This window comes from Rhyacophila brunnea, unplaced genomic scaffold (genome assembly GCF_057557595.1).
Source record: "Rhyacophila brunnea isolate RB1 unplaced genomic scaffold, BYU_Rbru_1.0 scaffold_13, whole genome shotgun sequence".
Lineage (NCBI taxonomy): Eukaryota > Metazoa > Arthropoda > Insecta > Trichoptera > Rhyacophilidae > Rhyacophila > Rhyacophila brunnea.
This window is the reverse complement of record NW_028232785.1, coordinates 40,397,423-40,423,066: the sequence shown is the minus strand read 5'-3', so window position 1 is coordinate 40,423,066 and position 25,644 is coordinate 40,397,423. Positions and strand designations below refer to the sequence as shown.

Here is a 25,644-nt window from a genome sequence, read left to right as displayed (position 1 = left end):
ATTCTCACTAAAACTTATATTTTACAAAAAATCCTAAGTCTCTTAAATTTGATGTCGAAATGTGCCTTTTTTTCTCAAAACAGCACTAAGGTAACGGTTGATTCTTTCCAAACTGGCCTAAGGTTATATGCGCATGCGCAGTTGAACTTTTTTGCAACATTTACGCTCCAAGCGGCCATAATATAATATTGTAACCCGTCAGATTAGAAATGTCAGACGAAATATTAGAGAATTTGTGTTTTATAAGTTCATGTGCACATCAGTAAACTATTTTTTTTATTGAAAATGATCCTACATTGTAGTATTATTATATAATATATTATTTTGCTGTAAAAGTTACAATGTTTACATTTTATCAAAAAATGCAATAAAGTGAAAGAAATTTTATATTATTTTTATTCACTAATCATCCCAACAGACCTGTCCATGACCACATTCTATTACACAATCATAATTGTATTCACAAAAGACACTCAACTTTACTTTATTGTGTCCCAAACTGTACCTAGTACAGACTTAGGGCCATTTTGAAAAAAAAGTCAGTTTTTGAATGAATTTTTTTGAAGTTTTACTATACTTTTTAATGTTATTTATATATTATGTTTTCGAGTCTTTGAATTTTCTATGAAATTGCCAAACATTATAGTACCGTAAAATTAAGAGGTAAATTGCAAATCACAAAAATATGATTATCTCAAAATCAGATTTTTAGACTTAGGCCGGTTTGGAATGTCACTCTTCAATTACTTCAATGTCTTTATTTTATGACATAATATTGTCACTGTTCTGGCAGAAGACACTAATTTGAAAAAATGACATATTAATTAGTACCAAAATGTTCCTTATTTCAAACTTTACCGTCTGGAAACCTTCTTAATAAATAAACAGTCTTTATTTTAAAGTCATCCTTTTTACGATTACTTAATAAACTAACATGATAGACCATTTCAAACATTTTAACAACTTCAAAGTATTCCTAGTATTCTCCAGTTAGTGTGTTCTGCCAGAACAGAGACGATATACACCAGTGGCGAGGGGTGGAGGTAGGCTGTTAAGATTCGACATAATTAATAGTGCAGACTGAACTTTGTCAGTCATACTCATTTGTTTTCATTGAACTAAGAATACAATTTGCTGATAGCGCTGGTTAGTTTTTAAAATTTAATCAAACCCTGCATAAATCAAATCATAATAGTTTATGTATGCTATGGGCGATCCGACAAAAATAGTGCACACTTTTTCAGTCATAGATACTTATTTGTTTTCATTGAATTAAGAATACATATTATTTCAGATGACCTGCCTAAACCAAACCATAATCGATGATAAAAAATTCTCTCATTTATAAAATACTATGTCTTGGATTAGGTCAATGATACTCAACCTTTTTTTTTCTTCGGGCGAAATACATATATTTGTAAAGTAACGTAGGCCGCATCACTACTGGTATGACGAAAAAAATTACGAAACCCCCCTTTTTTACAAAACATTTTTAACAAAAATTATGCGTGTTTTTTAAATTAATCATGTGCAATAGCAACACTCTTATACCAGATCTGATGTGAACCATAATGACAATCCTCTTCGGGTGTCACTATCTGTGCGTCAAAGTCGAAACGAATCTCAAGATGTATGAAATTCCTGATAATGAGTGTGTTTCGGGATGCACATAAAAGCTTAAAGGGCCGCAGGTTGAGTATCGCTGGATTAGGTAGAACTAACAAACACTATCTGTTATACATGGAAACTTTGCTGGTTGGAATAACTTTTCATTATTATATTTAAAATTTTTGTAATCAAAATGTTACTGTTTGTTTCCTTAATGAATAAAATAAAAATTTTGTCATTGTAGTCTTAGTTCAATAAAAACAAATACGTATATTTGTCGGATCTTGACAGCCTACCTCCACCCTTCGCCACTGATATATTCCTATTTTCCGACTTTCTTTGTATAGGCTTTCTCTCGCTGATCACTCTCTTAAATCTCGTAGGTCACTTCTGCTCTCGAGACATTTTTGAATGATCTCACGAGGAATGACATCCAATCCCGAAGTCCTAAAAAATCAGGGCGTTTTAGCGATTTTTTAACACATCGAATTATGTAATTGCCGAGTATCAACACAAGACAACCAACAATTACATCGCACAACCGTATATTTTTAAATGGTAACAACCCGAAGTAAAATAGCGACTTTTTTCACTGTTGAGCAAATTTAAGATTTTATGTGTTTATCTCATTTATCTGGCCACCCCCCCCTTTAGGCTAGAGCCCTGTCAACCTCCCCTTGTGGTGGCCATGACATAGGGGTGAGGCCATGTGCTGATTGTCTTTCCCACCTAAGTGGCGATACAAATGAGCGAGAGAGGGACAATGTGTATGGCGCAGTTCCCATCGTAATACATAGCTGACTGCTTCTCTATTTTACTTCGTCTGTACGCACAAATCATTATGCAAAGAAATTCATATAACAACGGCAACTTGTTACGCATTTCATTGAAACTTAGTTTGAGAAATATTTCATTTCGGAGTCCAATATTAAATTTGAGAGGCAAATTTATAAATAATATGACAAAAAATCCTACGCAAGCTACCGAAAATGGCGCCGCGAGCTACTGGCAGCTTGCGAGCGACTGGTAGCTTGCGAGCGACCGTTTAGCGATCACTGGTCTGGACACAACTCGGAGAAGGGACAATCGTTTAATGATTATTAGTCATCCAGTGGTATCCAAGAGGCACAAAACGTCTGCAAGATAGACCTATGATATGATAAGCTTCTGCGGAAGTATGTGGCAACGCAACGCACAGGACCGAGAGAAGTGGAATCAGCTTAGAGAAGCCTTCATCCAGCAGTGGATAGATTCAGGCTGATGATGATGATGATGACATAAAGTCGCTGTAGGATTGGTTTGTCGAAATGTTCAGGAGACAAAAAACAAATATCATTATTCTATATTTAAATACACTGAAGTATTTAAATTGTTGTTTTTACAGCATATGAATGTTGCATTCATTACAAAGTGATTTAAAGATAAGGATGGTTCTGGTCCATTTAGATACAAAAAATCATTCTGCATTAAAAGGTCGATTTCGACAAACCAATCCTATAGCGACGATAAGTTGAAGGATGGCCGTTATAAACACTGCATATTTGGCACTTCAATCCAAACAGAACTAATCAGTGTTCCGTCTATATTAATCTTGCCATCGTCTTGTTCCTGTTTTATATTCATTTTGCGGTGTCAAACATAAACTATGTAGTGGAAATATTTGACGCACAGTAATGCCATAACAGAAAAACAAAGAAATTTTTAGAGACTGCGTATGGTACGTTGTTATGTGCTCTCAATTCTTTTCTATGGTATGGAAGTATGGACGCTAAACCAAGAGATGTCACGGAGACTTGAAACTTTCGAGATGTGGCTGTGTAGACGCATCCTCAAAATTCCTTGGACTGACCGGGTGACAAATGTTGAAGTTCTCAATCGAATGGGGAAGGACCGAGAGGTTCTACGTAGTATCAAAACCAGGAAACGACAATACCTCGGCCACATTATGAGAGGACAAAAGTACAGCGTTCCCCAACTTGTCATTCAAGAAAAGATCAATGGGAAGCGTAGCAGAGGACGGCGCCGCATTTCGTGGCTTAAGAACCTCCGTGATTGGTACGAGTGCAGCTCCACCGAACTGTTCCGGGTTGCAGACGACAAAGATAAGATCGCCTTGATGGTGGCCGACCTCCGCTAGGCGATGGCACAATAAGAAGAAGAAGAAGTAATACACAACAGACAGACGACAGACGCAAATAATGTCATATTCTTAAATTGTTCTGTGGATCAATTCGCTTCGGCTTTAAATAATCGCCTAGTATGGAGTCTTCTTGCAGGCATGATGCGAAGTTTCTGGGACTTACGATTATACTCAGCCAAATACTGCCGATTCTGACGGTGCTGCTTTACGGTAGCGAATCATGGCACCTTACGAAGGCTCAGAGCAACCGTATACTGAGCTTCAAAAACAGATGTTTGCGACGGATACTGTGTAAAACTTTAGGAGCAACGAGGAGATAAGGGAACGCACCAAGTAGCCTCTCATTACGTTGAGAGTGAAGAGGCGATGCTGCATGTACTGCGGATGTCAGAAGAGAACCTCAACCAGGCTTGCTTGTTCGTCAAGCCGACCGGATTCCGGCGTCCTAGAAGGCCGCTAAATACTATCTATAGAGTGTATACGGCGGAGCTACGGGGTGCTGGTTTGACCTGAAACGAAACAAGAAGACTGGCGAGCGACAAGGATTCTTGGAGGCCCCGCGTGGTGTCCATATGTTCCAACTAAGGGGTGGATATGGGCGAAGAAGAAGAAGAATATACCTAATTGAACACATGATTGATAACTATTTATAAAGATATAATACATAATAATTACAAATAAATAAAGCAATGATTGTAAATTATGCAATAACATAATAATGATTTTTTCTTTTCGACCATGTCCGATCCTAGTAGGATCATATGGGCCTCCACAGAGTAGAGGTTTGTATTAACAGACTTTGTTTTTTACGAGAAATGGATGTCAGTCACTTGCTCAATCTATTAGGTCCATACCCTGACTCACACACAAATTGAAAAACAATATGTGTACTTGCCAGACCCAGGATTCGAACCTGAGACCCACGGCGTGATAGTCCGACGCTTAAGCCGCGCGGCCACGGTACGTGGCATTAAAATAATTAATTAAATGAAATACGCTCTATTTCACGGTAACACCTATATACGAATTAGGAAAACTATGGCGTCTATTTGAAACAAGCAAAATGGCAAAGAATGAAGCCAAAAAATTTCAGTGTTTACCTAAATATCACAGTCATCAAAATGTTTATTTTGTTATTTCTTAATTAATTTTTCTGATTGACGAGTTTTGAATAATTGAAACTGGTCATAATTATCCTAATCCTCATAACTATCCAAACATTGTAACATTTTAGTGGTATGTCATTTGGTTACATACATTCATAGGCGGATTAATCCAAATTGCTAAGTTTCAAAAATGGCTTATTCCAACTGTCACTTTCAAACTCGGCTTAATCCAAACATTAATTGTGAATAGATTCTTTATTAATAATATAGAAATTAATGAGTTTCCTTTTGTTACCTATTTTAAATAATTATGCTACGCTACAAATTAACTAAAAAAACATACAACTTAGTCTTATATTTGTCTGTATAACAGTTTATTGTATTTTGCCGCAAAATAATATGTTTTTGGGAATGAGCCGGGTTTGGAAATAGAAGCCTCATATGTGTGCTTGCTCTTGATGGAAGCCTCCCATTTTTGTTTTGAACGTTTTTATCTAGGGGCAGCAGATTATATGAAAGTATGGTGAAGCAGGCAAGTATGGTGAGGCGGCAGTGGCGAAGGGTGGAGGTAGGCTGTTAAGATCCGCCATAAACAGTGCACATTAAACTTTTTCAGACATACATATTTGTTTTCATTGAAATAAGACTACATTTTACAGATAGTGTTAGTTAGTTTTTAAAATTTAATTAAACCCTGAGAAACCAAGCCATAATAGATAATAGTCAAAAAATACATGTCAATCTATAAAATATCTAACATTATACAATTAAATCATACATAACTTTGAATATCTTATAAATAGAATAATATTTTTTATTTATTATAGTTTGGTTTAGGCAGGACTTAATGAATTAAAAAAATTAACCAACAATATGTGTAATATGTATTTTTAATCCAACGAAAACAAATAACTATGAATGAAAAAGTGTGCACAATTTTGTCGTATTGCCCAAATTAGACCAAAACTATTATGGTTTCGTTTAGGCATGGTTTAATTGATTTTTAAAAACTAACTAACACCGTCTGTAAATTGTAGTCTTAGTTCAATAAAAACAAATACATATGACTAAAAAAAGTTTAGTGTGCACTATTTATAACGAATCTTAACAGCCTACCTCCACCCTTCGCCACTGTGAGGCGGGCTGGTAATCAATTTGCGGCAAAATTGCCACGTTAATATTATATTATATCAGTATGTAATAATGACGAAAGTAAATCCTCCGTGATGCCCTGCATTTTTTATATCGCGTCGCTATTTCTCGTAAGTTGTCGGCTATTGTTGGCCTGCTTCATTCAGTTGTATGAGAAAGCCGATTCCTTGCACCTCTTTTTATTTAATACCTCTATGGTTTTTATCATTTTCTAGATGTCTACACATTCGAATCATGTCAAAATGGCACTATGTATTTTCTATAAGAATATTGTCCATTATCTATAGTCTGCAGGTTGAGTTCTGTTCAAAATATTATGTATGGATATAATATTGCAAGTAATTTTAACATATGCACATGTAGAAACTGTTAAAATTAATTGAAATTAGCATGAATAATTAATAATAATTTAAAATACTAATACATTAGAGTTGGCACTCTTTACAATTGAATTTACAGAGGTGGTGATCGTTCAGAATATTCTGCAAAATGACAAAACTATAGACTAAATTTGTCACTGTGACAACGTGACAGTGACGTGGCATGCATCTCAATTTGATCAGAACTTTAGTAATTTTGAACAATCACAAACACCCAAGCTTTGAGAAAAGCACATAAATATTGTGTCCTTACCGGGAATCGCACCCAGACCTATCGGGTGGAAGGCCAGCGCCTAACGCACTGCACTACGAGAGACATATCTTAAGATCCGTAAAACGGTTTTGTCCACAAGCTTTTGAAAATCCTCATACAACGCCTGATCACTGGAGTAATCAATACATCGAAGAAGTAACGTATACTTCAAGACGGTCTCAACCCGATCTACCTTTTTTCTACCCAATAAAAAAAATTTGAACCTTTTTTCACTGGAAAAATAAATATTTTAACAAATCATTACCTTACTTTGAAAAGGTTCCAACTGACTTTTTTGTGTGAAAAGGTTCCATTAGCCATATTCTATCATATACATTCATTTCAGTCATCTATTGTCAAATATGGGAATTAGCAGTATGCCGGAGTTCTATCTACGTGTCTTTTTTATATTGAAAATATGACCATTCCAAATTTCAAACGCTCATAGCTCAAAACATGGTCGAGTGCAATTAGAGCCTTTTCAAAGTAAGGTAACGGAATATACCCTAAAGATGTATAAAACTTTCTTAAAAATTAATTTAACTATATATCCGAGAATTGATGGGCTGAAGGTTGAAGGGATCCAAGAGCACATGTAACCAAGTTGAATTCAACATGCAATTATAAATTCTACACAACTGTTTTTAACATTCTGTAAATGAGATCATGTTCTTAAATGAAACATAATTCCTTAATTCATCAATATTTCTTAATATCTATTAGCGTTTAAAGGGTTACAAGTCAGGCATAAACATTCAAATTATATACACTGCTATGATTATAATGAAAACATTTTATGTACAGAAGTTCATGGAATGTAACCCAATTCTAGTCTAGTATAGATCAGGGGCCTTATATTGTAATTTGTGAGTTGAAGTCACCCGGCGACATGACGTCATATGTCATCATTGTGAGTCAATAGTATTCGAGAAATTAACGCTACTCTAATACTGGCGTTATTCATTGTCCCCATACACAAATAGGTGTTTCAGCATAATAATGGTGAGCCGTGTGCATTGGGCGGCTCGCCTCGATGCTGTATTGAGCATACGTCACATTTACGTCATGTCGTCGGGTGACTTCATGTCACAAGTTACAACATAGGGCTGCAGTGGCGAGGGACGGAGGTAGGCTGTTAAGATCCTATATAAATATTGCACACTAAACTTTGTCAGTCACACTTATTTGTTTTCATTAAACTAAGACTACCTGGTCGGGATATAGCAGTAGCGAAGGGTGGAGGTAGGCTGTTAAGATCCGCCATAAATAGTGCACATTAAACTTTGTTAGTCATACGCATTTGTTTTTATTGAACTAAGACTAAAATTTACAGATGGTATTGGTTAGTTTTTTAAAAATCAATTAAACCATGCCTAAACCACACCATTAACAGTTTTAGCATACTTTGGGCGTTACGACAAAATTCTGCACACTTTTTCACTAATACTTATTTGTTTTCGTCGAATTAAGAAAAATATTACACATTGTTTGTCCATTTTTTTTAAATTCATTAAGGCTATACCTCAGTTGAGGCATGGTCTAAAAAGATCGTGGCTAGGCGATACGCGGATTGCAGGTCGCGGGTGCAAATGACGCATGCCGAACGAAATATAATTTGTCATGTAAATCCAACATGCGTCCATTTAATGTTCTATTAGTAACAATAATAATATATATGTTTTTTTCTTCAAGTAAATGGGTAACGTTTTTAGTCATCTTTACACGATTCGAGAATTAATACCCCCGTCGCCATCACGAAACAAATTGACGTGTTCCCGGCTCGACTTTCGCTCTCCGAATGCCAGCAAGTCCAAAATTTCGTCGCGCCTATAGTTGAAAATTATTTCCCGTTTCACTGATGTATCGTCTTAAGCCCTGCCTAACCAAACTATAATACCTAGATAAAAAATATTATTTTACCTATAAAATATCCAAAGTTATGTACGATTTAATTGCATAATTTTAGATATTTTATAGATAGACGAGTATTTTTTTACTGTCATCTATTATGGCTTGGTTTTCGCAGGTTTAATTGAATTTTTAAAACTAACCAACACCATCTGTTAATTGTTGTAGTATTGTTTCAATGAAAACAAATACGTATGACTGACAAAGTTTCTTTCTTTTCTTCTTTCGACCATGTCCGATCCTAATAAGATCATATGGGCTTCCACAGAGTAAAGGTTTGTATTGACAGATTTTGATTTACGAGAAATGGATGTCAGTCACTTGCTCAACCTATTAGGTCCGTACCCTGACACACACAAATTAAAAAACAATATGTGTACTTGTCAGACCCAGGATTCGAACCTGGGACCCACGGCGTTATAGTCCAATGCTTAAGCTTAAGTTTAGTGTGCATTATTTATGGCGGATCTTACCTTCTTCGCCACTGGCCTATAGTGTTGTGGGTCCCAGGTTCGAATCCTGAGTCTGGCAGGTACACATATTGTTTTTCAATTTGTGTTGAATCTACACAGCCTACCTCCACCCTTCGCCGCTGCTTAACACATAAAATTTCAGTTCTGATGTGACGGCTTGTTTCCCTTTAATCCTCAGCCCTTCAATAATTATGATTTAAATTAGTCAGTTGATTATTTAGGTAGTACTATTGACTATGTAATTTTTTCTAATTCTTCACAGTTCTTCACATCTGTCACCTGTCACTAATCACTAGTAACGATTGAGCGCGTTTCATTGGAAACGATCTCAGATTCTTCGTCCAAGCAATTCATCTTCTTCCTGCTCCGTATTTCACTTGGAGAATAAAACACAGCACTTCAATTTGTCACTCTCTCCCGCACTAATGTACAACAGTTCAGACAATAAATATTTACAAATTCCGTTTCGTTTTAGCTTTCACCACAGTTATCATAACGCAGAGATTCGAAGCAATCACCATCATATTAGAACCGCGACAACCGGATGTAGGTCTGGGAATTTTTCTACAAAGTCTAATAACGCCTGTACACGTGCATGTATTTATTGGCACCAATAGTGTGTAATAATAACTGTTTTGTCATTAACAGCGAACCAATTGAACGTGTGACCCATTATAACATTATAACCTTAAACTGTCAAACCCATTGTCTTTCCTACGTCATTCTAAGCTTTTTCCGTAATATCTTTATGGGAATATTCTGGCAGCCTGTAATTATACAGGCAGGAGTATTTCTCAACATCTGCCACATATTTTAAATTAAAATCGGTTTGCCCATCTTTAACATATGACGTCTTGACTTGTTATTGCTTTAGTTCAATTCAGTGCTACCAATTTTGTTAAGAAATATGATTATTCATCAAATCTACTGATATTGGCACCACTGTTTTATGGGAGACCATCACGTCGCGTCTCTTCAGTTTAGTAGCGAACGTTTTGAAACTGAGAGATTCCAGTCTTGCCGTGAGCGAGCTGCCATTGAAATACATTAGCTACATAGATACTGGCTGGAATTTTAGTTTCAGTCTCGTCTTCTTCGAGTATTCTCGTGAGTGGAATGTCTTACAGTTGCAACGTAACTGTCTGCGATAAATCCAATAGTTTCATTTGTTTGTCACCGTAGTCACTTCCATAGTTGAAGACGTCACCTTAGATACCATATCTTGTCAATTTTTCATCATACATTCATTGATAATTCAAGCCTGTCGAATTATTCATGTAGCCCAGTGGTGGCCAAACCGTGGCGCATTGCATCTTTGCGCTTATTTATTCTTTTGAAGTAGGCGCCTTAACTGAATCCATCTTCAATTTGCAACACCTGAGTGGTGATTAAAAGCAAAACAAGGTCGCGAATAACTGATTTAAATTTGAAGAATTCTCTGCTGCTCTCAGTAACAAATTGAACACCAATCATTGAAAGACTAGCGAAATCCAAACGCTCAAAAGCTCTCAGTGCTCTCTCTCTCTCTCTCTCTCTCTCATCACATCCAACAACTGTGGTTCAGAGTTATCTTCACCAAACGAGACTTTCCGGCAGCTGTAGCACCATCAGTGGGATCCAAGACAGCGATCACCCTCTCGTCCAAGAGATCATTTCTGACTATTGTAGATTGGTGCTCCAATAAACATGTGTTTTTTGAACTGGCATAAATTAATTAATTGCGTGATTGAGTTATTCCTTTTCCTCCTCTGAGCGAAGCAGATCTTACCCCTATTCCTATTTTCCAACCCCAACCGTGAATGTAAGAAGGTAGAAAAGGTGCTTGAGTTGTATGGCGCATCTGAACTGGTCTGTGAAAAAAATTGGCGCATGGTATGCAAAAGGTGACCATTGAAGTACACACTATTTGGCCTCCCCTAGCTTCTTCCAACTCTCTCGGTCCTGTATCATTCGCTGCCACGTATTTCCGCCGAACTTTACCAGTTCGTTAATCCAGCGGCTTTTAGGGCAACCCTGTGGCCGTTTCGTGCCCCTTGGGTACCACTGGATGACGGCATTTGTCCAGTGGCCGTCCTTTCGGCGAGCAATGTGCCCCGCCATCTCCATTTCAGCTGTTTGGCAACGTCTATTACATCGAGTACTCCTGTCTGCTTCCTAACCCATTAGTTTCTCTTACGGTCCTTTCGCGTGACGCCCAACATACACCCTTTCATGTCTCGCTGTGCGATTCTTAGCCTTTGGACATCTCTCGTGTTGAGGGTCCACATCTTGCAGCCTTACGTGAGCACGGGTAGCACACATTGGTTGAACACCCTACACTTGAAATTGTATATTGTATACTACGGACATGCATCAATGTATCTTCAATTTGAGGGTTTATCTTTATGTGGGCATAAAAACCGACACGAGAAGATGCATGATTGTTTTGTTCAAATATCGTCAGAAGCATGACAACCTAATGTAAATGATTCTGGCTTTCTCCAGCAGCTCTGTCCTTTCTGACGGTGACCACTTTCCAGTTCGGTACTGAAGAATATGGCATACATCTGTTACAGATCTGGTAGCTCCGTCTACCAAGCGAACTATTGACCTGTCTCTTAAATTGAATTGGTCAACGTTTCACTCTTTTTCATGACTTACTTAAAGCAGTCTCCCAATCTTGATTAACTGCGCATATGCGCATTGCATTGCAATCTTCATACAGAACATAGAGCTAAGCTTTGTTGAGTGTTACTGTCTCTAGGCTCGTTCATTTTGCAGAGATAATATCCACTTTTCCAAGGTGTAGATGATCACAGGCTATGCAAGTGTCTTGTAAAGAGTGCTTTTAAGGATTTAATATGCTCAATTGTCACCATAGCTGATGTGAGGCTGCGAGACCAAACCTCGACTAAACATTTCCCATTTCACCCCCGAGCGGGCCGTTGCAAGCCTCCTGCATGACGTGCGAGGACGCCAGAAAATTCGCCAGAGACATCGAGTCGGGGTCCGCGAGGGAAGTGGAAGACTCCGCCAAAAGTGCCGGGTCTATGAAATCGTTGTGAATCACCCTGTGACGCTTCATCGAGATGGGCGATCTACACTCGTAATGGCACTCGGTGCACTGTAACAGATTCAGATTGTCGTGCGTGGTCTTGTGCTTGCGTAGATCGCCCCGCCGCCTGCAAACGTACGCGCACGCGTCGCACTTGAAAGGTTTGTCGTCGCTGTGAATCATTTTATGAATTTTCAAATCGCCGGATCGTAGACATGAATACACGCACTGATCGCATTTGAAGTCTTTCGTTCCGTTGTGTATTAAAAGATGCTTTTTCAAATCGCTCGATAGACGGCATCGATAGTTGCAGAACTGACAGCTGAACGGCATTATTCCGCTGTGCTTCATCTCGTGCAACCGTAGAGATTTTAAAAAGCGGCATTTGTAACTGCATTCTTTACAGTTGTACCTCGTTTCTCCTGTATGGATCATTTTGTGTTGCCGTAGATAATTGGGCGCTTTACATTTAAAATTACATACATCGCAATGGTAGGGTGTTTCAGTTGAGTGCTTTCGTCTGTGTTTTTTCAGATGGCCCGTACTATAACATATATAGTCACAGTCGTTACATATATACTCGATTTTTCTCAGATACTTCTCTTTTATCTGCGCCAATCGTGTTTTGTTAAATAACGTCGCAAAATCGATCAAATGACTTGACTTATGCGCCTGCAATGCGTCTAAACAGTCGTAGATCGCGTAACACGTGCCGCAGACAAAATTGCGTCGAAAGTACGCGACTCTCGGCAGCTCTACGAAAGCAATATTCTCTAAAATATCGCGTATCATATCCTGGCGTGACATTGTGTTTATGGTGACTTCGGGAAAGTAGTTGTTAATGTCTATAGACGGAGGTTGGTCAGCGGGTTTCTCGATCGGGCCGGACATATCGTTCGGTCCGCGTCCGTCTTGCGATAGGAAGTTTCGAAACTCCATCTTTAAGGCTTCGTACGGATGATTGTACATGATATTCTGAAATAATTAAACAAAAACATGTAAATAACCATTTAAATAGATATTATTATCAATCAGTGGCGAAGACTCCATACTAGGCGGTTATTTAAAGCCTACCTTCTTAAGAAAAATATTTTTTAATTGCATATTTATATACTTAATCACTTCATTGTTTTATGTTATATAAAAATAATTTATTTTGCCAACGAGAGATGTCGTATATGTAGGAATGTATTACAGTATTACACAGTTTACAAAACAATCTGCAAAGGTATTAAAAAATATACCACAGCGCGCCGTAAATAAATAATAAACGCCGCGACGTTTAGACGTAAATAAATTTCCGATTATGTGTGAAAGAATTCTGAATTTTTTTCGTATGGACTTTATGTCTCGTAACCTCAGCAAGTCTGCTGATTTGTACGAAATAAGGTAAGCTCCTATCGCAGAGCCTAAAACATTCGCGCATAATATTGTTGTCACGACTGCGCACTTTGTCCAAAATCAATAATAATTAGATAATTAAAAAAATAATTTCAACAGCGTTTAATCGAATATTAATAAATAAGTAAGTATAGATTGTTTTTAAAAATAAAAATAAATTTTATCTAATGATTTTTGATGGGTATACATGTTTTGAAAAATACGTAATTTAAACACATCGCTCATTTTTATTTCATCAATGAGTTTTTGAAGTTTCATTGAATTAGTGTGTCGTTGTCATTTATTAGTGTGTGCCTATTCACTAGTAGTAAATATCGTACTATTCTCGTAAGTATACCTGACAAGTGTGCTCTTTTTATCAGATCTCCACAGCTTACCTCTTTCCAAAAGTCACCCTTCGCCACTGTTATCAATGAATAACACAGGATCTCGCCCAAATTATCAAATGTGCAGACTGACCCCGATAGGGTATTCACACGATAGTGTGATGCAGAGTGTCTGGGACTCATGACTATACTCGACATTGGTGAATAGTGGAGGTAGGCTCTGGAGCTCTGACATAAATAGTACAAACTAAAAAGCTTTGTCAGTCGTACTTAGATATCTGTTTTCATTTACCTAAGAATACAAATTGCAAATGGTATTAGCCGCGTACTAACTGAGCGAGCAGCCTCCCGAGGCTACCTCGGGCAACTGCCTCGCGACAATTGCCACGTGAGGCAGCTCGGAACAAAATTAACGTTACGCGAGGCTGCCGCGCAGAGCAAGGCCGAGCCATAAGCCGTCCGAGCAATTTAGTATAACGCAAAGTCGAGATGAGGCCGCGCGTGCGAATTGCTGTCGCAGCTACTGCGTTTTTACTAATTCATCGACTTGTAATGAAAAAGAAGCAAAAATCTAAAAGCTTTTGGGTACGTAGAAAGTAGATTACAATACGGGAATAGATTATTTGAAGAATTAGCTTCAAATATTGATATTTATCCATTATGCGAGCGAAGAAGCAAAATATTACTGTCCTGTGCAATATTGCAACAATATTGAGGCACCTTTGAGCATCGACAAGAACCGACGACAAGTTTTGGATCAGCCGTGGCAACGCTCGGGCGAGGCGGCGCGACCGTTTGCCTTGGGCAAGCCGCATACTGACTGACCGAGCATTTGCTCGCTCGCTCAGTCAGTACGCGGCTATTGGTCAGTTTTTAAAATTAAATAAAACCCTGCCCATAGCAACCATAATAGATATTAGTATAATTTTAGACATTTTATATATAAAAGATTATTAAATTTCTTTTGGTTTTGGTTTGGTTGGGCGTATGCAATTGTGCAATACAAACTGAAAAACCATCTTCAGTTTGTATTCTTAGTTCAATGAAAATAAATAAATGCGACAAAGTTTAGTGTGCACTATGTATGTTGGATTTCCGCAAGCTATCTCCAACCTTCACCACTGATAATTAGTTAAAAGCAAATGCCGCCTATTCGACGCTTGCATTCTGACAGCGAGTCATGGTGCCTTACGAAGGCTCAGATCAACATACTGAACTTTGAGATGAGATGCTTGTGGTGGTTTAACTTCAGGAGATGAGAGAGCGGACCGTGCAGCATCTCATGATCTCTCGAAGACCGCTAAATACCATCTATAAGGTATATATGGCGGAGATACAGGATGTTGGTGTGATATGGCAAGACGCAAGATGACTGGCGGGTGACAGGGATTCTTGGAAGCAAAATGTGGTGTCCATATACTCCAACTGAGGAGGTGATATCGTCAAAGAAAGAAGAATAGATTTTCTACCATTTAGCTTCAAAAGGACCCAACGGTAATATAATATTAATACTATCGACCGAAGGTACCTGATGGAATTTGAATTTAAATTCTAACGGATCGTTTTTTGCGACCTCGGTTTTGCCTTTCGGCATCTTCAGGCGCCGTGCACACGGTGTCAGTGTGTGTTTACCTTTGGTGAGTGTACACGGCGCCTGAAGATGCCGAAAGGCGAAACCCGGGTCGCAAAAAATTACCTAATTGGAATAGTACAAAACTTAAATCCATTAGAATTCAACTGTATTATGTATTTTTTCATTTCTGCACTGAATTTGAATTAATTTGTACATCTCCACGCATATCATACCATTAATGTTCCCTGAAAGGGGTGCGCATATGCGCGCGCACACCTACCAAAATATGTCCGCATACATGTTTTCACCCCCCGCATAGTCCTCACACAAAAATTTTGAAAAAGTTTCCTTTGCCAGATTTTAGTTTCGCTCGAATGCACGAAACCATCACATCCACAATTCTTCGACACTTCTCAAGGTGGTCAAGTGCGACTAACGCGAGCACGCAAGTGAAATTTTATATCGGGCGGAATCACTATATTCGTCCCGTTCTATTGCGTGCCAAAGTACCTACCTATACGAAAAGAAGATACGTGTTTTAGTGTTTGTCAACGACCACCTATGTGCCTATACTATTAAATATAAAAAAAACATTCTGCAAGTTTAGTATTTAACACAATCACTGCTGAACTTTTAATTACCTTTTAATTACCACATTTAAATAACACGTTAATTATATCTAATGGCCAAGTACTCCAAACGTGCCAGTCGCGGTGTTAGCACTAGATGCGTTTTTTGTTAAAACACTTTTTTCTTTATTTCCTATTTTTTTTATTTAGGTAAGTACTTCAAAAAATATCGTTGTTAGTTATAATAATTACAAGATAAAAAGAACTTTTTATATACATTTTTTGAATTTTCTGTTGAATCATATAAACTTGACTAGCTAGCTTAAACGATCAAAAAAATTTGTACTTGATAGAAATAATACTGAAATGTCATATTGATTTCCATAGTAACGCACGTATATATTAATAATTTAGTTGCTAGGACCCCAGACCCCTAGCAACAAATAATAGTGGAGTGGATTACGGATTTCTTCCGAAATAACTTTTCATACAAAACAGAATTAACTGAAAATGAATTCAATTCTACTTAAAGATGGCTAAAAGTATTAAAAAAATGCATTGGCATCATGTTTTGATATATTGTAAAAGTTTTAAATGTCTAGCTAGTCGGGAAGTTAGTTAAAAATCGATTGCAACATTTGTACCGGACAAATAAGAATACGAGTTAATAAAAACGTTGTAATGTAAAATGACTTAAATTAATGAATAAGTTTCAATGAATAATTGTATGTGTGTTTGTGGGGGGGGGTGTAAATTTACCGCACCGGATGGCAGGTGACACCAACCCTAGTGCACTGCTCAGATGCATTGATGATCTGCACATACAATAGAAAAATTAGAGGGAACGTTGCATACCACCCCAATACTATATATTTTATGATGAATTTTAGACGGTTTTTTGCTACCTTATTAATTCTAAACAAGTATTATAATAAACTGCAAAAATTGCACTGAGATTTTCCTTTTTGACGGAACAATGGATTGTTTTATCACCTCTGCCTCGTTGGGGAGTATCGCAGAGTCGGAGAACTGGCCAAACTCGGGGGCGATCGGATGCTGCTCAACGTAGACGGGCATTGCTTCTTCTTCCTCCTCAACCAGCGGGACGTCCTGACCTTCCAAATCCACCTCCGCTTTGATATTGGCCTGAAATCAGAAAACACATTTAGTAATGCCAGAAGAGAACTTCAACCTGGCTTGCCTGAAACCAATCGGATTTTGGTGTCTTGGAAGGATGCGCCATAGCCCCCACAAGGGAGGGGGGGCTGACAGGGTTCAAGCCTAGGGGCCTGGCGTGGGTGGTTGACCAGATAAGTATAACGATAAACACATCACAAATTTAATCTAATAGTAAAAATAAGTCACTATTTCCCTTCAAAGGTATTTATTTTTTTTCTACCATGTCCGATCCTAATAGGATCATATGGGCCTCCACAGAGTGGAGGTTTGCATTGACAGATTTTGATTTTACGAGAAATGGATGGCAGCCACTTGCTCAACCTATTAGGTCCATACTCTGACTCGTACACAAATTGAAAAACAATATGTGTACTTTGTCAGACCCAGGATTCGAACCTGGGAATCACGACGCAATAGGCCAACGCTTAAGTCGCGCGGCCATAATCATTTAAAAATATGTTATGTGATACAATTTTTGAGTATTATATTATATCAATACTCGACAACTCCATAATTTAAGTGGATGTATTAAGACATACAAATAATCGCTAAAAAGAATATACTTCATTTGACCTCGAACATCATTTGGGAAACGCTACTGTAGAGCATCATATTGCCTTTAACCTTAGCGATAGGTAGGGGGGCCCGCCAAAGATCCTGGCCTGCGGGCCAGCTTTAGAATGTGGGGGCCATGGGATGCGCACTAAAGAAAACAAAAAGTCATTGGATAACTTCAGTACAGTACACTCTCAGTAATATACCGCTCGATTATCCAACAACTATTATAATCTGCCGGTATTCGATTGTCAAATCCAGTAGTCCGCCGAGTACAAGTATACAATGCCGATGAGACGGGTTTATTTTGGAAACTTCTCCTTCGTAAAACGTACGTTCATCGCGAAGAAAGTAATGTACCAGGGAGGAAAGTGCTCAAGGACCGCATCACAATTATGCCGTGCTCCAATGCAACCGGGACATACAAAATGAAGCTTTTGGTCATAGGGAAAGCCAGGAATCCTAAGCCATTCAAGAATATCTGCCTTGGTGAACAACTGGTTGCGTCAAGTGATTTACTGTTTAACATTTAGTTAACAAACTTTGTTTATAAATATGTATAATTTAGTAAATACATACTTGATTTTGATTATAAATAAAACCGTAATTTGCTAGTACAAATTTCTCAAAAAAACTATTTTTACGAAATATCTGTTTTAATTTAAACCATATTTTGTATGTATGCACTGTAATCTGCCGCTTTCACTAATTGGACACTTGTCTGGTTTTTGGGGTGGCGGATTACTGAGAGAGTATTGTATTTCGAATGTGTACCTAACTATTTGCTTTAAATTATAAAATGACAATGGATTTGCGGATGACAGTTGATTTAGTAGGGTGCTAATATTTTCTGCACATATTTCTCACCCTACGATGTCAGTCGGAAGGGATAGTTATATAATTAAACCATACTTTTTTTTTATTGTACGAAAATCAAAGAACACGCTTGAACCGTTTGACATTTGACATTACAAAATCATTGTCAATTTTCAAACAAAACAAAATTTACCGAAACTATGCAATTCTAAGCGAAATCTTTATGAAACAAAATATAATATGGAATCGCAAGTAACTTTTAAACATATTCACAATGTCGCACCGTGAGTGTAAAACCAAGGCATCACCAAGAATAAATGCAAAACAACTGCAAAAGTCGTGAACTTGATAATGTAAAAGTGAAGTAACTGAAAGAACATGCTCATGACAACTCATCTCGCGTAGGTTTGAACATCAACGAGAAGAAAACCAACGTTTTGTGTAATAGCACCTGTCCTGATCCAGATTTCCCTTTGATTAGCGAGGGGCAATACATCGAGAGCGTCGACAGCTTCAAATACCTGGGGGTACACATCACGGGAGATGGCATTTTGCAGAGAGAACTCGCTATCCGAATTGGAATGGTTGGAGCAACATTCAACTCGATGCGGAGTGTCTGGGACTCACGATTGTACTCTGTCAAAACCAAATGCCGCCTATTCGAGGCTTGTATTCTGACGGTGGTGAATCATGGCACCTAACGAAGGCTCAGAGCAACCGTATACTGAGCTCCGACGACAGATGTTTGCGACGGATACTGGGTGTGCAGTGGTATGACTTTAGGAGCAACGAGGAGATAAGAGAACGCGCTGAGAGTGAAGAGGCGACGTTAGACTTGGTTCGGCACGTGCTGCGGATGCCAGAAGAGAATATCAACCTGGCTTGCCTATTCTTCAAGCCGACCAGATTCCGGCGTCCTATAAGGCCGCTAAATACTATCTATAGAGTATATACGGCGGGGCTACGGGATGCTGGTTTCACCTGGAACGAAGCACGACCCGCGAGCGACACGGATTCTTGGAGGCGCCTTGTGGTCTTCATATGCTCCAACAAAGTGGCGGATATGGCTGAAGAAGACCTACGTAATTAATTAAATAAAACATGTCAAATTATGTAGTACTATTTCCACTTATTTCAATATTAGTCAGGACCGGTTTCGTCCACTTCAAATGGACATACCTACGTAAGATGATTACAAAATAAAGTTTCGATTTATACAAAATTCAGATTATTCAAAAAAATACACATACAATAAACTAAATTGGATGTCATGACAATGAACCGGCAAAGAGAGTGATGTCCGGCAATCCAATGGGGCGTAGAAGAAGAGGCAGGCCAAGGATTCGCTGATTGGATGGAGCTGCCAGTGACTGCCGTGTTCTAGGGGTACCGAATTGAAAAGTGGCCATACTGAATAGGGACAGGTGGAGGGAGCTGTTGGAGAGAGAGACCAAGACCCACACCAGGTTGTCGCTCTCCTGATGATGATGAAATTGGACATGTCACTTGATTATAAGTTCCCGTTACATCGCACCGAATTGTCATTATATTTATTATATTGTATCGATTGTACCCTTGTAATTATTGAAACAGTGAAGAAACTCTCGCCTCCTGCATCATCACAAACAACTACTACCGTCTTTCATCTGCAACACCTATCCTCCGCCAAAATGGAATACCTACATATTCAGATATTCAGAGAGGGATAAGTGACTTTCTATTTATCGGCGAATATTTATTTGGCAAATCACCTCAATATTCATTTTGATTTTTGACAAAACCAAGCGAAATTTAAAACTCGCACCTTGATAACCTGATAGATTTATCAATATAGTAGAGTACAGTGGAACCCCGATCTACCGTTCTCGTATAAATCGTTTTCCTGCATGGATCGTTCATTTTTGAAAGTCCCACCAAACACCCATAAGAAAAATGTTAAATAATCTCGCATTAACCGTTCCCCGATCTATCGTCTAAATATTATGGTCCCGTTACCAATGTTCCCTTTAAGGTGTGCGCACACCTACAAAAATGTGTCCGCACCTTAGACTATAGATACATCTAGACGCCACCCATTGCATTGCTAAATGAAGCTGTGTGCCGTGCGTTTGGTTTGTGGGCGAGCGAACGCATTTGTATTCAAATGTTCGAGACCATTTTGCTAGTGCTCGCACTAGACGCTCAGAATTAAAATATATTTTTCTATATTTTTACGTTATATAGTATTTTTAAGCGGTCAAAATGCAACCATTAGGTAAAAATATTCATAATTTAAGTTATTTTAAAGAAACACGGTCACTTGATATTAAAATATATAATAATATACAAATAAATTATCACGAACATGTATCAACTTACCTATGAAACGTAAAACCATCTTCTTGCTTATCAGTACGGCTACCACATTTTAATACAACACACCGAACCATCTTTTCTACTTAATTAACTAAAAATATTTACCACTGACTTTGTGTTTAACACAAAAATAGCTATTTTAGCAACACGGTTATCAACGCATAATTAAGCAATAAGGTAAGATTTGGCGGCTACACCGAGCAAACCATCTCCCGAATCTGTAAACCTTTTATCTTACTCTAGCGCGTGTCGCAGAGATTATAAGGGTGCCGAATACTTTCTCACTCGCACTTATGCATCGTTTTGTTCAGGCCTCGGTCTGCACACTTGTTTTCATCCCCCGCACAGTCCTCACACAAAAATATTGTAAAAGAAATTTTCCTTTGCCAGATTTTAGTAATAACTACAGGTGCGTTCAGTGTACGTAACAAACAATTCAAGTGAACCATACGATTGCTTACACAGTTACGTATATAGTACAATAATTATGAAAAAAAATGTCAAAAAGGAGTGGATTTCAAATGCGAATATTAAGAAGAAATTCTGCGATAAATTTAAATTGGAATGGCTCTCTGAAATCGTCGAAACAGAAATGCCATCTTCAATGCATTCACGATAAATAAGAATTGGTGATATATTTGTATATTCGGAAACAGCTGATGATTGTGTCAAATGCATAATATGCTTTGCAGCAAATATGCAAGGAGAATAATGCACGTCTGGAAAGAAGTGGATTGAATGGAGGTTGTATCTTTTAAAAAGGCATTTAAGTCAAACAATACACCGGGATGCTATTACGAAATTGAAAACTTTGAAAAGAGGTGGACTTTTAAAAATAATGGCGGAAACATCCGAAGAACGAAAGAATAGGATTGAGATCGCAGAGCGCAAAAATCGGGTTGCAATCTAGTTAAAGTGTTAATTATTGATAATGTACTAGGTATTGGTTATAAAAATAAATGCTCCTATGCTTTATGTACAAGATATTCATAATCATGTATCTAAATATACAGAGATTCCCGAAAACTGGCGAAGTAAAAATTATGCGTTCGAATTTGTCGTATTGTATGTATTAATGAAGTCCTTAAAAAAGAATTCTTTTGACGAATTACCGAAGTCTCAGTTACATACGTTAATTGGTGACGAAAGTACGGATATATCTGTGCAAAAATATGCTAATTTTGTACGTTAATTACGAAATTACTAAATACGTTAAAAATATAAGTTTTCATGAAAAATTGTATGTTTGTGTTTGTGGGGGAGGGTGTAAATTTACTGCACCGGATGACGTGTGACACCGCTCAGATGCGTTGTTGATCCGCACACACAATAGAAAAATTAGAGGGAACGTTGCCCGCCACATATATTATCCTAATTGACCATTTTTGTTGAATATTATTTATTTCGCTGTCATAGAATTATTGTCTATGATACTTTTTACGATGCATTATTGCAATTATTAATATTATAGTTCCTTCACAAATATTATCCAATATTATCCCGATTGACCGATTAGTTTTTTTTTTAAAAACAAATTTATATATTTTTATATATTTATCGTTTCCCCCATTTATCGGTTTTTCACTGTATACGTTTTATAACTTTGCACTTATTATACACTGATATGCCTCTTTGCCTGACTACCTCGCATAAAATTAGATGAAATGATATTCACTTGTATTAACCGGATAGCTACCAATGACGTCTTAAGACGCGAACTTTTCCGTGAACCGAACGCCGCTCATACAAAAATGACGTCTTTGGACGTCCTGCTTTAAACAGGATTTTACTAACGTAAATCAATTATTTTAAACATACAAATATGTTGTACACACAACGACATATATTGGGAATATCGTCGATATATTCGAATATCAGAATTTGTTTTATCTCTTGAAACATAAATTGATTTTAATTTTTATTTTTGCAATAAAATTCGCGGCGTACAAGGTACCGCCATACATACACCTACCGGCAGTAAAAAGGTTAATAACATCATCATCATCAGCCTGACTCTATCCACTGCTGGATGAAGGCCTCTTCAAGTTGCTTCCACTTCTCTCAGTCCTGTGCATTGTGTTGCCACGTACTTCCGCAGAACTTTATCATTTCATCGATCCAGCGGCCTTTAGGTCTACCTTGCGGACGTTTTGTACTTCTTGGATACCACTGGATGACTAGATTTGTCCAACGATTGTCTCTTCTTCGAGCTATGTGTCCAGCCCATCTCCATTTAAGGCTTTTAATAAACTCTATTACATCGCAAACCCTTGTCTGCTTCCTTATCCACTCATTCCTCTTTTTGTCCTTTCGCGTTACCTCTCCATAACACGTTGTGCTACTCTAAGTTTCTGGATCTCTCTTTTACTTAGGGTCCATGTTTCACAAGCATATGTGATCACGGGAAGCACACACTGGTTGAACACTTTGCGCTTTAGGCACAGTGGAAGGTCACTTTTGAAGATATTATTCAGGCGGCCAAAAGCACTCCAGCCTAGCTTTACTCTGCGAACAATTTCATCAAATATACATCCATCTATAGACACTTGTTGTCCCAGATAGATGTAGCTTTTCACCTGTTCGAGCTGAGTGCCATTGATGAGGATCTCTTTTTGGCCTGCAAAGCAGTTGAACATGACTTTCGTCTTTGTTACATTTATTTTCAAACCTACTTTGTTGCTTACTTCAGCGAGTTCCTGCATTCTGCTTTGGAGGTCTTCTGAGTCTTGCGAGAAAATTACTATGTCATCGGCAAAGCGCAGAGGTTAATATATGTAGTGATAAATAAATAAATAGATAATATATGTAAAAAAAAGTATTTTTAGAATATATTATATCATTTTCATCCCAGAGCCGGAGTGCAAAGTTATGTAGCATATACTCTACGTATGTACTTTCAAAACTAATCGGCTAGAGCAGGCTTGGCGACAAAGCAGGCTTGGCAACAGAGCGGGCTTGGCGACTCATTTGTCCGCTGATATACCTTCTCTTCTCAATCTTCTCAAACCGGAAAACCTAGAGAGACGGGTGGTTTTGGGTAGCCTCTGGGGAAGGTAAGGCAGAGGAAGAGCATCGGCACCACCACGTGAAGTAGTTGACTATGGGCAGCCATCACTCTGCTCTGAAGTCTTAGTCTCTCAGAAGATGACGGAATTTCAAGATGGTCATGATCCTCAGCCATGAGGAAACGATCAAGAAGATGGAAGATAATTCTGTTATTAAGTATATTATCTATATTACGTTGGTTTACAAAAGATCCAAGGCAGACAGAGCGAAGGATGTAAATTTAATCAAAATATTGATTAAATTAAAATTAAGGCTATACTTCAGCTGGGGCACGGTCTAAAACGATCGTGATTACGCGACGCGAAGATTGTGCAAATGACGCGTGCAGAACAAAACATATTAATTTGTCATAAAAAGTCAACATGTGTCCATTTAATGTTATGTTTATTGTTCTATTAGTAATAATAATAATATATTCATTGGCATGTTTTCTTTTTTAAGTAAATGGGTAACGTTTTTTGGTTATCTTTACACGATTTAAGAATTAATACCCCCGTCGCCTTGACAAAACAAATTGATGTGTTCACAGCTCAATTTTCGCTCTCCGATTGCCAGCCAGTCAGAAATTTCGTCGCACTTATAGTTGAAAATTATTTGCCGTTGTCTTAATAATGTGTTGAGAAAAATTTATAAGCTGATATAAAACGAAGGAGATAACATCATAGATATATCTGCCACGAATTGATGTGAGAAAATATTTATGGAAAACAAAATAAAACTGACTTTTTGCAAGAAAGATTGATTTGACACGACTGGGAATAGAACCCTGGACATTGCTGACGCTAGGCGTATGCGTTAGCATCAATCTTACTCTGTTATATGTATATTTCATAATTATTTATAACGATTGTGGCAAAAACCCATTTTACAATCAATAACATTTAAACAAAAGAAAATATAATAAAAAATGATTGGAATCAGTATAACCTTAGGTTATATAGTTAAATAATAAAATAATTAGCCGAATTTGCTTATAATACGGCTTAAATGTCACATATTATTGGTGAATGTCATAAAAACAATAATAATAAAAAATAACCTCCAAATGGTGCATAAGTTGGGCTTCTGCTATACTCAGCGGGTTCATTGGCATGTATTGGAATGCAGAAGTCGACGGAGACATTTGTGGGCCGTTTTCCACTTCCTCTGGCTCCATTTTGAGGGTCCAGACGGTGGATTAAGATCTGGATAATGGACTTGTCAGGTACTTGACGAAATGTCAATATATACAAATAGAATCTATAGTACATAGATGCTTACCAAAGACAATGACAAAGAAATTTAAAAAACCTCTTTAATAAAAAAAATATGGGTAAATTTTATACCTAGAATAAAATATATAAATATTATTTCGGGCACCATGACGTGAAAAAATTGTTTTTTTTAATATCCATTATCATCATCAGCCGATATCAATCCTCTGCCGGATGAAGGCTTCTCATGAGAATAATATCGACATTTTCATACCTACCTATCTAATAAAAAATATTATAAATTTCTTTTCTTTAGCTGGCGCTTCAGAAAATTAAGGTCCATGGCCGATTGCACAACCATTATATAGGAATCTTTATCCTGAGCTCTCTCATTTCCGCATCCCTCTTAACATTGTACGCCCTTCTTCCCCAGGGTCTAGGTACCTACTCAGAATCCTTCATTAACCTAACGGAGAGTGCCATCACTAATTATTTAACAACGTGAATAATTAATAGTCCATCTAAGTCTTCGCGTTATCTAGACATTAACTACCTAT

General features: G+C 37.7%; 1 protein-coding gene across 1 annotated transcript; it reads right to left on the bottom strand.

Annotated features, from left to right (window-relative positions):
- Positions 1-9,268: 9,268 nt before the first annotated feature.
- Positions 9,269-25,137, bottom strand: LOC147077519 (uncharacterized). The gene is made up of 3 exons (XM_085940860.1): positions 24,934-25,137; positions 16,917-17,069; positions 9,269-13,029 (listed from the first exon to the last, which is right to left on the bottom strand). The coding sequence occupies exons 1-3, from the start codon at positions 25,048-25,050 to the stop codon at positions 11,911-11,913; spliced, it is 1,389 nt and encodes a 462-aa protein (XP_085796986.1). The 5' UTR covers positions 25,051-25,137; the 3' UTR covers positions 9,269-11,910.
- Between the last annotated feature and the right edge of the window lie 507 nt (positions 25,138-25,644).

Bases quoted from the DNA above. Each gene is read 5' to 3' on its own strand.
- LOC147077519 (XM_085940860.1), bottom strand. From the start codon at position 25,050: ATGGAGCCAGAGGAAGTGGAAAACGGCCCACAAATGTCTCCGTCGACT. The intron at 17,070-24,933 runs GTTATTTTTTAT...TTCTGATTTCAG, and splicing joins AACTTATGCACCATTTGGAG to GCCAATATCAAAGCGGAGGT. The intron at 13,030-16,916 runs GTGATAAAACAA...TAATTATTTCAG, and splicing joins TACTCCCCAACGAGGCAGAG to AATATCATGTACAATCATCC.